Genomic DNA, 16,490 nt, shown 5'->3' with positions numbered 1-16,490 from the left:
TTTAGTCCAGAAAACTTTAAGATGGCTATAGATATGGTGATAAGTTTACTGCTATACAACACCACCAATGGTAACAATCTAGTTGTTCATGTAAGTGGATATTTATCCCGTCACTCCTGAAACTTTAGGGAATCCTTAAAACCTGATCTTCATCACTTCTCATCTGCAGGGTTATACCGCATACATTAGAAGATACATATAGCTACATATAGGATAATATATCTGACAGTGGACCATGTTCATAAACATGTCTGCCTTTAGTATAACATATAGAAGGCATGCAGAAACACTAAAGCTAATGGGTGACAGCTAGACGCTTCTTAGGGAAAACAACAAGGTCAGGATCTGATTTTGGCTTTCTGCTGAAAACTGACACATTGGATTTCTCGTGACTCCCAAGGCATTTTGGAATTGAGTCTCCTCATCATACAAGGCATAACAAAACTGTGGAATGGAAGCGTCTATCCCCATGAATTGGACCTAGATGTAGGCAGTCTGCATACTGTGTGTGCCTGCTCATGTGATCACTGCCTTGCTAGTCTAGGTGGAAAGAGACATCACATCAAGGATTCTCTGTCTTTGTTTGCCAGGAACAGTCTTTGTGACTGATTCCACTTTTCCTCTTTTCCATTCGGTATCACAGACTGTAAGAAGAAAATAGAGGTGGAGAGCTCGTGCCAGAGATTCACAGAGAGGGGCCAGAGAAGCAATGAGATTCAGGGTCAGCTCCCCCCCTCCTTTTTCACAGGCGTCTGACATGATCTTGTATTGGAGATGTTTGTTGGGGGTGAAGAGCAGAGAAAGAGGCTTGTGTTCTCCTTGTCATGCAAAGAGCCAGACAGGCTAAAGCAAGGATGCATCCTATGTGGACATGTCAGGTAATTATTCGGAGATGGGCGCACAGAGCCAGGGAACCTACAGAGCTCAGGGTTTCAGACCCTTGATTCCTAGAGGAGAGTCAGTGCAGCAAATGCAATAGGTGCATAAGAATGGCCATGGGTTATAATGGCAGCTTGATCTTCAGAAATAGGAGTGAAATCGGCTTCTTCCAGGCTGGAGCCTTTGAAATCAGGAATGTATCTCATTCACAAGTCCTATGGAGCAACCGCAGCAACAGTGATGGGCTGAGCTACAGACATTTTACCACAAGCGTCCAAGTTATCATTTTCATTGGGTCTCTGCTGGGTAAGTTCTGTGTTTAAAATATATATATTGCATCTGAATACATCCAGATCTATATACATCATGCAAACGGTGGCAAAAAATGCAAAAACAATTCTGCCTACCCGACCGTGATTTACGGAAATCTTAGTATTTGCATTCTTGTTCCAGTTGTTACCAATACAATCAAAGCAATAAACTCTATTTAAGTGAGAATTTGCAATGGAAGTACCTTATTTATTGCAGTGGGTTGTTACAGGACCAATGCTTATTACTGTATGATTATAAGATGATTCATCTGGTGGGGAGGGGGTTACATTTTTACCGGTATGCACACCTTTGATCTCCATGACCTGTTACATTTTTTTGGATTATTGCACAAGCATATGAATGTGATACTGGATTGCTGCAGTTTTATGTTTCTTGCCATCTCCGAATCCTACAAAATTGCTCTAGAGATTTCTGTAGATTGTATCCAGAGCTATTGTGAAGTCTAAATGTTCAGATTAAGCTTTAGAACAAAAACGGAATCAGTCCAATGTCATTTGTGGCACCAGCGCTTTGTCCCTAGACTGATCCTGTCTTTTGCCATCTGTTTGACTACTTGAGAATTTAACTGCATCTTTATTACACAGATCAAAAAGACTCTCTGTCTTTACAGAATTTAATCTTTCCAGGCTTAGAAGTGATCTCTTTCACATCTGACTTTACACATTAGATCAAAAGGGTTATCCCGCTGAAGCCGGCCATATACGGGATACGCCAAAGATCTGCAGATAAATATCTTATGTGTATGCCCACTGGACCACTGCGATCATGAGAATGAGTGAATTTACAAGTGACCCCGAGTACCCCATCTGAATGGAGCACATGCATGGCACCACTTTATTCACTTCTATGGGACTTCCATTATGGAGATTTCCAGCAGTCCCTTAAAAGTGACAGCAGTAGGACCGTACATCGAGACAGCAGTGCATACCGAAATACAAAAAGTACATGCAGAAAAAGTGCTCAACTTCTGTGATGGTGTACAAATTAGAGGTCTGAAGTATTTTTGGTAAGGATACAGCTACCTCAGTGCGGGGTCTCGGGTATAATTCAGATACCCTCAATGAAACAATAGATAAGTATAAAGTGTACAGGCTCAGCCCTAGTTGCTTGAGAAATGGACCGCATTCAGCCAGCCAGGTTATTCATTGTAGTAAAAATGGATGACCCTGTATGGGGAACCCATAGTACTAATGGAACATAATATAATATAGACTAGGCCCTAAAAATACCTCCACGTGCCTATTTTTAGTCTGGGGTATATGGAGGTAGAGTGTAGGGGCTGTAACAGCCTATGCACACCCATCACATACTTGCAAGTCAGACAGTGGGTTACAGTAAAACACCTGCTGTGGTTTTCCAAAATTTTAAAATTATTTCCAGGAATATTTTCTGCTATCTCCAATTCTGTAGGAACAGTCAAAGGATTAAGACAATTTTCTTTAATCCAGAGGTAATGGGGCTCATGGAGAAGAATTTATCAAGCCTTGTGCACTCGAATTCTGATATTATGAAATTGATAAATAAGGGAGTTTTGGGGCTTTTTGTGCAAAAATGTTGCCTGTCGAGCTGATTTATTCTGGATTTATTAAATATGAATTTTCAAGAATTTTCATATATTGTGCTTCAGTAGGGCAGTGGCATAGAACGTGGCCTTACAGAACTGCCAGAATTAAAAATGCATCAAATATCATGCAACTTGATAAATTTGGTGTAACTTACAGCAGCTCAGACTCCGACAAATTCTCCTCATGAGTAACCTCCCCATGTGGCTTCTTACGGTGACATGCATCCCTCCAGGTTCTTTGGTTCCGATGTTGTCTGCCGCTCAGTAGCAAAAAAAATTAAAATCTTCTACTGAAATATGCTGCATTATATTAAAATTCTGTTAGATACTTCATAGCAACAGACTACAAAACAAGTCCTTTATTTCTTAGCAGGAGAACACTGCAAATTGCTTATGTTCAGACGACATTAACATTGAGAAGTGAAAGGGGGCAGGCCCTTAACTTAAAAAAGGGGGGTAAGTAGCTGCATCCTGGCTTTAGTACCTAAGGGGGTTCAAAGGTCTTTTGAGGCCAAGGCTCCTTGTACTGGGCCGCAACAAAAAAGTGCTGTGGGAAAAACTACAGCAACAATGTATCACATCGCTTTTTGCAGGAAACCTCTGTGGAATTTCTGCTTCAATTATACCTATAGGGAAACTGCCATTGTTTCCGTAGGTATAATTGACATGCTGCGATTCTACGTGTCTGCGTTGTGTAGTTTTCTGTAGAGTTTGGAAGGGATTCGCTTTGCTATAACTATAAAATGCAGCGTTTTATTCTGCGGCGATTCCACCGAGGCCGAACCGTGGCATTTCCGCCACATGTGGCTTTGGCTTAAAGAAGTTTTCTGTCTCCAATGTCTTTTTTTAGACTAATGATATCTGATTGGTGTCACTCTGACGCCCAAACGCCGCACTAATCTGGATGCGTAGGATGGGGCCAGAAGTAGATCCGATCCTATCCAATTAACAGATGCAGAGCTGCAGTACCCCACCCCAGCACCAGAGGACTGGGCTGCACCTACAGAGATATATGCTTTATGTCCTCTGTGGCAGCAGAGTGTGCGCCTCAATTCCAAAGAGGCACACCCTCCACATAAATGAGGCACACCTCCACATAAATGAGGCACACACCTCCACATAAATGAGGCACACACCTCCACATAAATGAGGCACACACCTCCACATAAATGAGGCACACCTCCACATAAATGAGGCACACCCTCCACATAAATGAGGCACACCCTCCACATAAATGAGGCACACCCTCCACATAAATGAAGCACACCCTCCACCAGGCTGCACGTCTAGAATGAAATCTATGCCAACTCATAGCTAGCGTAGATTTCCAGAATTATTTCTCCAATTTTTGGTATAGATGATGATTAATCTGAAGGGATGATGGCCTCTCTCCTGCCACAACAAAATGCTGGTTGAGACAATTTATGCCAGAAAACTAGGGTAAAATAATAAATCCGACCCATTGAATAAGGAGGACTTATCTTTTCTGGTTCATTGTAAAGGAAGCAACATTCATCAAGTAGAGCCAACCTGGTTTGCCATACATAGCAGGGGTGTAACTACCCGGGTAGCAGCAGTAGCAGCTGCCACAGGGCCTGGGACATTAGGGGCCCGGCGACAGCCGCTACCACTGTGTTCTTTTTTTTTTTTTTTAATAGACCGTTACCGGTTGGAATTACTCCAGACGGTAAAGGGCCCCAATTATTTACAGATCCTGGTAGGGGCCAGGATCGGTAAGTGACACCGCGGGCCCCACAAACACTGTTATTATACTCAGGGGTCTTTTCATACCCCCGAATATAATGATCGGAGGCACAGGAGAGGTAAGTGAACATAACAAACAGTGTTACTTACTTCTCTGGGCTCCAGACTAGCTTCAGCCCTACTTGTGTGATATCCCTGACGCAGGCTCCGGTCATGTGACATCCCAGATGTCATTGAAGATGGCCAAAACCACCGAGGGGTGCAGCGGAGCCAGGGAGAGGTAAGTAACTGTGTTTTTTTATGTTAGTATCCCGCCTCGGTCTGCGATTATTATACTCTGTGGCCAGAGTATAATAATTGTTCATGGGTGTCTACAGTGGGGCATAATACTTTGTCCGGGGCCACTATGGGGCATAATAGTGTGTGCAGCAGCCACTATGGAGCATAATTGTATGTGCAGGGGCCATTATGGGGACATAATACTGTGTGCAGGGGCCACTATGGGGCATTATACTGTGTGCAGGGGCCACTATGGAGCATAATAGTACGCGCAGGAATGCGGGGGAAGCAGGGGTCGGTCGGTCAGGGTTTTTGGCGTCGGTCAAAAGTTCGCCACAGGGCCCCACCATTCCTAGTGACGCCACTGATACATAGCTAGGATTATTAATTGGTTTATGGAAACATCCCTGTGGCCTAGGGCAGAGAAGAAGGTTATATACACCTTGTTACTTGTATATTGGGGTAAAAAACACCTTTGTAATAGGTTTTTATTTAATATAGAATGGCCTTGTTTGGCTCCTGCAGTCGCTATGTTTTATACTACACTGCCAGCAGCAGAATGGCATTTAGAAGCAAATCCATCAACCATTCTCCAGCCCCTCCTTCTCTTCTCTCCTACACCATCTTATAAACTGATTTATGACCAAACCGAGCTTGGACTTTCACTACCCACATTCAGCAGCATTATTATTATTATTATCTTTTTTTTTTGCTTTTTTAATAACAGAGTTAGATTTATGTCCCCTTTTTTTAATTCAATCGAACGTGAGACTTTACTTAAAGGTGTCAGAAGTTTTTTTAAAAATTGGATATGAACAGGAAACATTATGCATGTATTAAATGTCCTACCACTCTGACATTTCCACTCCGGTCAATGCCACTCCAGTCCTCACTGTTTCTGCAGCGATGACGCCATATAGAACATTTACATGCCTGCCTGCAGTCACTGGCCTCAGTAGTCACATGTTATGCATGCAACATTCCCCATTGAGGCCAGTGATGGACTGCAGCAGTGACATGAACTACACACATGACATAATTGCTATAGATATGGCAGACAATCCCTTTTAGATGTTGCCCAAATAAAGAACAGAGTTTAAGGCTACGTGCACATCTGCATCGGGATCTCTAACACTGTTTCTGCTGAAAATCAGTGGAGGATTTTAACTTACACTGGTTTCAGTTTAAAAACGATGGAACCCATTACAGTTACCCAGTACTTAAATTGGGAAACAAGTTTAGGGGGAACTCTGGAATAATTAATCCTCCTCCTCGACCGACCAAGCATTCCCCACCAACTGACAACACCCCCGAAGACCCCGACCAACCAACCCCCCCCTGCACACATTATTATGCCCCATAGTGGCCCCCACACACACTATTATGCCCCATAGTGGCCCCTGCACACAGTATTATGACCAATAGTGGCCCCTGCACACAGTATTATGCCCCATAGTGGCCCCTGCACACAGTATTATGACCAATAGTGGCCCCTGCACACAGTATTATACCCCATAGTGGCCCCTGCACACAGTAATATGCCCCATAGTGGCCCCTGCACACAGTATTATGTCCCACAGTGGCCCCTGCACACAGTATTATGCCCCATAGTGGCCCCTGCACACAGTATTATGCCCCATCTTTTCAGACCTCAGAGTATAATAATCGGAGCCCCAGGGGAGGATACAAACAATAAAAACAATTAAAAAACAATGTTACTTACCTCTCCTGGGCTCTGGCGCACTCCCAGCTGATGTCGGCCATCTTCAGTGATGGAAGAAATGTCACTTAAGCTGGGCTTGCGTCGCGACGTATAAGGACGCAAGCCCGGCCCATGTGACATCACCAAATAGGTCCAAAGCCTTCTGGAGCCAGGAGAAGTAAGTAACAGTGTTTTTTATGTTCCCTCACCTCTCCTAGCCCTCCAATCATTATACTGAGGGGTGTGAAAAGACCTCCAGGTATAATGATAGCAGTATTTGTGTGGTTCTTTATACCGGAACGCTGAAAGACAGTTTGTCTTTATGCCAGAACTGAGTTCCGGCGTGCCCAATTTAAGCACAGAATTAATCTCATTATATGTAGCTGCTCTTATAGTGGTCTGCCTTCCTGTTGTTTGGGTCCCCCGAAGACCCAAGCAGAGAAGTGATGCTAGTGTGAACTTAGCGTAAGGTGTCAGATGTAACTCCTGTGCTGGTTTCCAGCTTTTGGATAACTGCAACAAAATGCCATGTGCACCCTAGTCCTTAGGACACTTTCACACAGAAAGTTACACTTCGTTCACATCTGTGCTCAGCAGGACGTTTCTCTCCATATTTTGCAAGCAGAAACCCGGCGGACCCATTATAGTCTATGGTATCCATAGGTAACCACTTTTAAAGCGGATTGAGTTTTCGTTTTTCGGGCCCCAAGCAGACCTGAAGAACGGAAACTTAAGCACAGATGTGAATCCAGACTAATGGGCCCCTTCACATGGAGTAAACGCATGTGTATTTTGGCAAAATACACGTGTAAAAATCAGACTCCCATTGACTTCAATGGCATTTTCTTTTACACGTGTAAAATAACACATCAAAATACTCGTCAAAATACACATCAAAATACATGTCAAAATACACGTGTAAAATGTCATTGAAGTCAATGGGAGTCTGATTTTTACACGTGTATTTTGCCAAAATACACGCGCGTTTACTCCCTGTGAAGGGGCCCTTAAGACAGCACTACTGGTTCATAATACAGTTTAAGGGTGCATTCACACTGAGTAAACGCTAGCTTATTTTGTAGAGTAAAATTACACTTGTAAATTTTGCTATCCCATTGACTTCAATGATATTTTTTTACAAGTGTAAAAATACGCCTGTAAAAAATACGCCTGTAAAAAATACGCCTGTAAAAATACGCCTGTAAAATGTCATTGAAGTCAATGGGATAGCAAAATTTACAAGTGTAATTTTACTCTACAAAATAAGCTAGCGTTTACTCAGTGTGAATGCACCCTTAGGGTGCATTCACACTGAGTAAACGCTAGCTTATTTTGTAGAGTAAAATTACACTTGTAAATTTTGCTATCCCATTGACTTCAATTACATTTTACAGGCGTATTTTTACAGGCGTATTTTTTACAGGCGTATTTTTTACAGGCGTATTTTTACACTTGTAAAAAAATATCATTAAAGTCAATGGGATAGCAAAATTTACAAGTGTAATTTTACTCTACAAAATAAGCTAGCGTTTACTCAGTGTGAATGCACCCTTAGAGCCCAGATATTTAGAAGTAACATAAGGCAGTGTATATGCCCCAAAGCAATTACCCAAGACTCTTAGGACCAGCAGTGAAACAACATGTGCAGATGGTGATCTATTTTTAATCAAAAGCTTTAAGGAAACTTTTCATGTATTTTTACTTATAGGGTTTCTTAAAGCCCTTGATCAAAAATAAATCACCAACTACAAATGTTTCTTCACTGATGGGTGTAAACATGGCCCTAAGACTCTTTTATAAATCCTCAGGGGGGTAAATATTCTACAGCAACAACCACAAGTGTATGATGTGAAGATTAAGACATACTTATTAAATGCTACTGATCTTCTCAGAACTATGGACTGGACTCCTCAGAGCACAACATTTACACGATTCAGATGAAAAAAAAACCGTCAAGATAGATCTGATTTCTTCTAACCTGGCAATTACTTATTTTTTCCTAATGGTGTTTTAGATACTTCGTTTTCCGTGATGGACACACTATAGTGGTACAGACTTTTCAGTTCCATCCAGACCTCATGGCCACTCACCTGTCTTATAGGTTACTAGCAGTTACCCGCAACTTCGTCTACGGGTTGGCGGTGGCAGTGAACTGCTTATATTTCTTGTTCCCCCATCTCTGCCCTCAGTTTGTTGTCCCCTCCTACCCGTGACTTCCTCCGCAGCCCCCCTGACCCTGGCGCGAACCACCTGCAGCTGTGGCGGTCCCCTCCTACAGGATGGTGGGTCGGGAGGCAACGGCCTTGCTGCTGCGCCTCGGCCCCCCTCTTTCCCGCTACCTGCGTCCCCGGCCCTGCCCTTACCCACCACCCACTCCCCCGGCCCCCTACCCCCATATAGAGACTACAGTGACCTCCTACATCTCCCCCTTCCCCCCAGCACCAGCCACCCGTGACTCCGGTGACCGTAACCCCCCCTCCCTTCCACATGTGCAATCTGGGCCCACCCCCTCTACGCACCCTCGGCCCTGTGGTACCATTTCCCCCCCAGCAGAACCTCTAACTAACCGCTACCACCTCCCCCCCCATTACACACCACCTGTTGTAACCCCCCGCCTCCGCTAGGCAACCTGCCGATCAGTGTCCCCACAACACTTACCATGATGATGCCGGGGAGCTGTGTGTGTCGCGGCTGCAGCTTCAGCAGTCATGCGTGGTGTTACCCGATGCGTCTGTGTTCCCAGCCGCAGAGTACGGGGGTTACGTGCGGCTGGCCATGTTCGGCCGGGTTCCGCTGCTGTATGTTATGCTGGCCTGGGGCAATGTGTGGCGGCCGGCATATGAGTGACGTATGGAACCATGCGGCCAGCCGCCATGTTCGTGACAGTGTGTGAAGAGAGTGGAGTAGTGTGGTGGGCGGAGCCGCGGATCCTTCCAGTGGTGGCGGTCGGTAAAGATGGCTGAGCCGGAGAGTGAAACAGGTCGGCTCCTGCAGGATGGTGAAGGTGAGTGTGAAAGTGCTGAAGTATATGTGAATGTGATTGTGTGTGGTTAGGGGCTAGGTTGTAGGATGTAATGTGAAGTTTAGGGGCTTGCTATGGGCCAAAGTGTGTGATTTTGCAGAGATGGTGATGTGAGTTGGATGTTTGTGTGGGTTGTGGGAAAAACGTATGTGCGTTATTTTGACGAAAAGTAGCCTATTGCGCAATCCTGTGTATTAGCTATGTTTGTGGAAAATTTGAGCCAAATCGGTGGAGCGGTTTTTCCGTGATTGAGGAACAAACATCCAAACTATAGGATTATCCCATACTGTGTCTTACATTATTCATTCTGTATTATCCTTCTTACCATACACTCGGTTTATTTTTCATCTTTTCCACATTATTCCATTACTATGACATCACTGTGTGCAATACGTTTTTACTATGACTTCAGTCCATGTACCATGACCTGTGTATTACTGTGCAGTATGAAATCATTGGTTGTGCCTTATCCTTGTATTATGATGTTGTGCTAGTTATCTCTGGGCTATGACATCACTATGTTTGTTATTCCTGTTTTGTCAGTGACATCACTGTTTGCATTTTTCCTGTATAGTGATACAATGTGACGTAGATAGTTGTGCGCATCATTCCTGCACTGTGACATCATAGTGACTATTTTTCTTGTATTTGAAATCTTTCACTTCTATCATTATTCTCAATGTGATTATTATTCCTGTCTAGAAATATCATCCTTTTAACCTGTCATATGCCTGTATTTATACCTGTACTATCACATCACATATTATCCCTGTACTGTACTTATTACCCCTTTACATCCTGGCTGTAGTTACATCAGGTGCACAGGTCGCATCTGCTCCTATGCTCAGGGGGCCCAGAAGATACCTGTGCCCTATAGAAGGAGACTAGTAGTATACAGCAAATGATACATCACAGATTTTAGATCAGGTTCTACTTATGAATCCCTGTGATTGTTGTATCTATGGTGGGATATCATTGTGTGTAGTCATGTTCTGTGTCATAGCCATGGGAATTATTTTGGTGCAGTGACTATTTACTATGACTAATCTGGCGTAAGCTAAGCACATCTTGGATGCAATGTGGTGCATCTTTGGCCGGGGGGATGCAGCCAATTCCCCAATTCCTCTGATTCGGATGTTAAAAATACAACTCGATTGCAGGACTGGAAAGAAGAGGATCTCCAACCAGGAAGCCATGGCCAATGATGGGGCCACTATTCTGTATGGTTGCAGTTTTGGAGGCAATTATACTGCATGGGGGCAATGATGGGGGCCAATATTCAATGGGAAGGTATTAAATTGTGTACAGTATTAGGAGGCAATATTAAAGGGGTTATCCACCTATATAATATTTATACATCAGCTGTTCTAGGATAGCATGGTGACCAGTAATGTTAGCATGCTGAGAGCCACACTGCTCACTTGCCATACAATATGTAGTGGTGGATTTAGGTACTACAGGAGCACATATTGTGTGGTGGGTGAGCAGCTCCCGGCATGTTAACATTATTTATTGCTAGGTGTCCAACAACAGATTCTGGCTTTTGGACCCCAGCAGATGTAATATTGATGGCCATGAAAATGCTCAATACCCTGGAAACCTCATCCCCCTGAACCACAGTCCGGTTGGGTTGTCATGGCGGTCCAAAGGGAAGAGACAGGAAATGTGGGAAGATGTCTCCTGTAAGTAACAAAATATTACTGCACTGTATTCACTGGACACACACCTTCCCCCGCTACCTGATGTGGACAAACCAAAGAAAAACCTAATTTCACCGCCCCCCTCCCCCCCCAATAACTCTGACCCCCCTTCCCCCTATCTTCTTTTGATCGTCCACCTCAGGCTCACAGAGGGGCTAGGTTCACCACTGGCTGAGTGTCTTATAACTTCAAGTTTTGCCTTTTATAGTGGACCTGTCACTTGACCTGAGATGTCTCTTTTAGTACGTACTTGCATTCTTCCTATAATAACAATTCTGTCTTTTTTTATCATTTTCGTTGGCAGATGAAGCAGTGAAAAAACAGACAGCAATTCAGCCTTTGATATTTTTTCCTGCTGTGGAAATAACCGTACAGGATAAATATTTTTATATTTTAAAGCAGGGTTCACACTACCGTTAGATTCCGTTCAGAAGGTGTCCGTTAAAAAAGACCCAAAACAGACACCTAACATAATGGACACAAAAGGACAGTGGCTGATGGATATCAGTATATATATATGGCCATCAGTTACTGTCCGTTATATGTCCGCTGCCCATAGACCTCAATGTTAAAAAAACCACAGACACTTACTGTCCATTTTATCAAACGGTCAGAAAAGTCCTGCAAGTTGGATTTTTTTGTCCGCTTGAAAAAACGGACATGGTTGTAAACGGAGACTAAAGGACACAAGATAAAATCTTATTGAAATGAATGGAAATTGCAAACAGACCAGCTAGTGTCCATTGCTAAAATCTTGTACGGACAATAGCCACGGACACTGCTGAGCAGACCCCAATGGTAGTGTGAATGCCCCCTTATTTAGATCTTTTTTATATGTAGTCTAGGAAAGGGGGTGATTTTAATTTTTACATTTTTCTATGTTATTTTTTCACTTTTTCTGCCCTTCCTTTAGGGGAATGGAACCCGCTATCATTAGATTTCATAGACCATAGACTGAAATACTTTGGTATCTTTGGTATACTGAGGCATTTGCTAAGCACTTTTTACACTTTTATTGACAAATTCAGTTCTGTTGTTTGTCCACCAACTTTTTCAGGATTAAACACAGATTCTAAACGAGATTGGGATGTTGGGAGTTTCGTGGCCATGGAACCAACATTTTAATGTTTTGTTGATTGCGCCATTTTCCTTGTGGCGTGATGCTCCGTCATGCTATAAAGAGCATTGTTCATGACCATTCTGGATGGTTGGGAGAAGTTGTTCTTCAAAGATGTTTAGATACCATTCTTTATTCATGGCAGTGTTCTTGGGCAAAATTGTCAGTAAGCCCACTCCCCTAGAGCAATCCTAAAAGAATGGTCTCAGGATGCTTTACTGTTGGAATGACACAGGATTCATGGTAGTGCTCACCTTTTCTTCTCCAATCAGACTGACATTCTTCATGAAGTAGAGGGATTAAACTGCAGAGGACTGGGGTACAGTTATGTTATCTGTTTGGGACATCAAGAAGATGAATTTTTTTTTATCAGGATTTGGTCCTGAAGCTGATAATAAGGGTCAGCACTGACTGTGCTCTTAAATTATTTATATGAACAAGGCTGTTTTAACATGCCTCCACCACATGGTATAATGTACCTTACGCTGCCTACACAAAATATATTGCCCCCTTAGTGGCCCCTGCACAATATAATGCCCTCAACAAAGTATAATAATAATGTGGCTGTTGTGCAGTATAATGCCTCATTTAAAGGCCCATCAAATAGTAAAATGCCCCTGCAGTGGCTCCATACAATAATGATGTCCCTCAGTGGCCCCATACAATAATGATGTCCCTCAGTGGCCCCATACAATAATGATGTGCCTCAGTGGCCCCATACAATAAAGATGTCCCTCAGTGGCCCCATACAATAATGATGTGCCTCAGTGGCCCCATACAATAATGATGTCCCTCAGTGGCCTCATACAATATAATGTCCCTCAGTGGCCCCATACAATAATGATGTGCCTCAGCGGCCCCATACAATAATGATGTGCCTCAGTGGCCCCATACAATAATGATGTGCCTCAGTGGCCCCATACAATAATGATGTCCCTCAGTGGCTCCATACAATAATGATGTGCCTCAGTGGCCCCATACAATATAATGCCTCTGCAGTGGCTCCATACAATAATGATGTGCCTCAGTGGCCTCATTCAATATAATTCCCCTGCAGTGCCTCCATACAATAATGATGTCCCTCAGTGGCTCCATACAATAAAGATGTCCCTCAGTGGCCCCATACAATAATGATGTGCCTCAGTGGTCCCATACAATAAAGATGTCCCTCAGTGGCCCCATACAATAATGATGTGCCTCAGTGACCCCATTCAATATAATTCCCCTGCAGTGCCCTCTTACAATAATGATGTCACTCAGTGGCCCCATACAATATAATGTCCATCAGTGGCCCCATACAATAATGATGTAACTCAGTGGCCCCATACCATAATGATGTCCCTCAGTGGCTCCATACAATAATTATGTGCCTCAGTGGCCCCATACAATATAATGTCTCTGCAGTGGCCCCATACAATAATGATGTCCCTCAGTGGCCCCATACAATATAATGTCTCTGCAGTGGCCCCATACAATAATGATGTGCCTCAGTGGCCCCATACAATATAATGTCTCTGCAGTGGCCCCATACAATAATGATGTCCCTCAGTGGCCTCATACAATATAATGTCTCTGCAGTGGCCCCATACAATAATGATTTCCCTCAGTGGCCCCATACAATATAATGCCTCTGCAGTGGTCCCATACAATAATGATGTCCCTCAGTGGCTCCATACAGTATAATGCCTCTTAAGTGACCACATATAATATAATATGCTCTGTGCTCCACCACTGCATATAACAAGTAGAGTTGAAATTGGGACCCACTGCCACGGTCGCACTGAGAGTGGGGTCCCTGCTGAGTTTAGTGGGAGGGGGGGGGTCTGTAATGAAATAGGGAAACGGAACAAGTGTGTATTGAAATAGAGCAAGGAGAGAGCGCTAGAAATTGAGGAGTGGATCTGTAATGAAATAAGGAGGGTTTCTATATTGAAATAGGAGGAGGGGGTCTGTAATGAAATGGAATTCTGACATGAAATAGGTAATGGGCAAGTATTAAAATGGGGGAAGAGGGTTTGTATTGAAATAAAGCAAATAAGAGACGTACACTTTCATGAAAATCATCTCTCCGACTTGTAACGTTGTTGGGCTACTCAATCACCACCATAAGCAAAGTAGTAAGACTCTGCCAGAGGTGGAGACTTATAGATTTGCTTTCATGTATTAAAGTATAATACATTGCAAAATAAAGTATTAAATACAAAATAAAAAAAACAAACATAAACAACCTTTTTTAAAAAAAAAAATTTAAAAAAATGTTGCAAAAATACCTATATTTTCTATTGATAGCTTTTTATATTATGGGTTGCTATCTTACACGGATGACCTAGATAAAAATAAACAGCAACAAAATACTTACCCACCCTCATCTCTTTTGGGCCCTCTCTTGGGTTCCTCGATGACATAATGATATCGGTTTTCCCATGTCACCAAGTGGCCTGCAAGCTGGATTTTTCTCTCTGCATTTTTCATGCAGAAACCCGGCCGACCCCATTTTAGTATTTGGGGTGCGCGTCTTTCCATGGGTAACCGCTTTTTAAGCAGATTGGGTTTCCGTTTTTCGGGTCACCAAATGGATGTGAAGAACAGAAACCCAAGTGAACCTACAGTCAACTTTATGTATGTGAATGTAATGATGTAAGTGATATTACAATATTAGAGCAAAAAAGAACATTTCCACCACCGACTTTATAAACTTTATTCAGCTGTGCAGGCAGTATAATGACATTTCTGGTCACACTTCATCAACAGGTCATTTTGTGCAGACACGCTTCCACTGGCTGATGATGCAGCGACATCAGAGAACATCAGTAAAAAGTCTCCCCTGATGACAACCCCATAACAAAACCAAATATGCCAATGTACCAATGCTGAAAAAGCCAACAATCGGGGGAAGTATAACAAACAGCCAGAAGGGAATGCTACCTCTGTATAAGACTAGCCAATGCAATAATCATAGACTTGTATACATGGAATCCCCTGCCATAGTGATCAAAACCTCCCATAAATCACACTTTGCATTCCGCGTGTGAACACTTCTGTGCGGCTAGCCTCGATGAGATGCTGGTGTTCTGTCGCGCCATTCCACTCTGGATTACGCTCGAAGAATGAGGCTAATCGGGAGGCAGCCTCGCACCGTGGAATCAGCTGCAAGATAGCGCAGCTCACTTCTTTTTTCCACTACTAGCTAGCAGAAAAAAGATGCAAGCGGCTTCCATTGAAGTCAATGGGACCCGTTTTTGGAGCCAGATTTTGAGGTGGATTCTGCGTGAACATACCCTAAGCCTTCTGCCACATAGACCTCTTACAGTCATACTAATATAAAATCACTGGTAAGTACAATATTATTATTGTGCTTTATACGCCAGATTTATTATCCATTATTTCTGTATAATATCTGGCATAATTGATGCTGGAAATATATGCCACAGATTTCTCCCCATGGACACAGCGTTGCGGATATGGGTACGCCTCATTTATGAGGAGGCATGCTTCTAGTCATAAATGAGGTGCATCCTCCACCACCTCAGAGGTTGTGAAGACAATCGCTATCCATTTTATTACATAAACAAAATACTTGGTGTTATAATTAAAAAACTGGTTGACTTCCCAATGTACTCCTCCATTAGGCTAAAACCCAACATAACAAGCCGCAGCCAAAAAAGTAGAGACAAAAACCGAGAACAGCACCGAGCTGTATATGGTGATGTACCATAGGGTCTGTGTGGTTATAAGTGAAATGAAAGCTTCTCACCTTGTGTAGTTGTGGGAACCACAACTACTTTAGTGCTTATGAACCACTTTCAGGGGCGGTTCCTCCCAGGTGTTAGAGCTGCAGGATCTGTGCCACCCTTGGTGTCGATACTGTGCCGGTAGGACCAGAGAAGGAAGATCACTGCGCTTCACCTTACGTTGATAATCGTTTTTTATTTTTGCCCAAGTAAAAAAACACTATCTGCCCTTTTTCTATGTAAAACTGATCTATTGCAGCTGATCTACATGAAGCTTCATGTAGATCAGCTGCAATAGATCAGTTTTTGGGTGCATTCACACTGAGTAAACGCTAGCTTATTTTGTAGAGTAAAATTACACTTGTAAATTTTGCTATCCCATTGACTTCAATGATATTTTTTTACAAGTGTAAAAATACGCCTGTAAAAAATACGCCTGTAAAAAATACGCCTGTAAAA

The 16,490-nt window shown here is 43.1% G+C and overlaps 1 protein-coding gene across 1 annotated transcript in view; it reads left to right on the top strand.

Moving 5' to 3' along the window:
* The first annotated feature begins 550 nt into the window (after positions 1–550).
* GPR176 (G protein-coupled receptor 176) overlaps positions 551–16,490 on the top strand; it is a 38,203-nt gene continuing 22,263 nt past the window's right edge. Inside the window, exon 1 of the mRNA XM_075282996.1 lies at positions 551–1,185. Coding sequence (XP_075139097.1) covers positions 990–1,185 — 196 coding nt within the window. The 5' untranslated portion in view covers positions 551–989. The remainder of the gene's footprint in view (positions 1,186–16,490) is intronic.

This window comes from Leptodactylus fuscus, chromosome 7 (genome assembly GCF_031893055.1).
Source record: "Leptodactylus fuscus isolate aLepFus1 chromosome 7, aLepFus1.hap2, whole genome shotgun sequence".
Taxonomy (NCBI): Eukaryota; Metazoa; Chordata; class Amphibia; order Anura; family Leptodactylidae; genus Leptodactylus; species Leptodactylus fuscus.
This window is presented reverse-complemented; position numbering and strand designations above follow the sequence as displayed.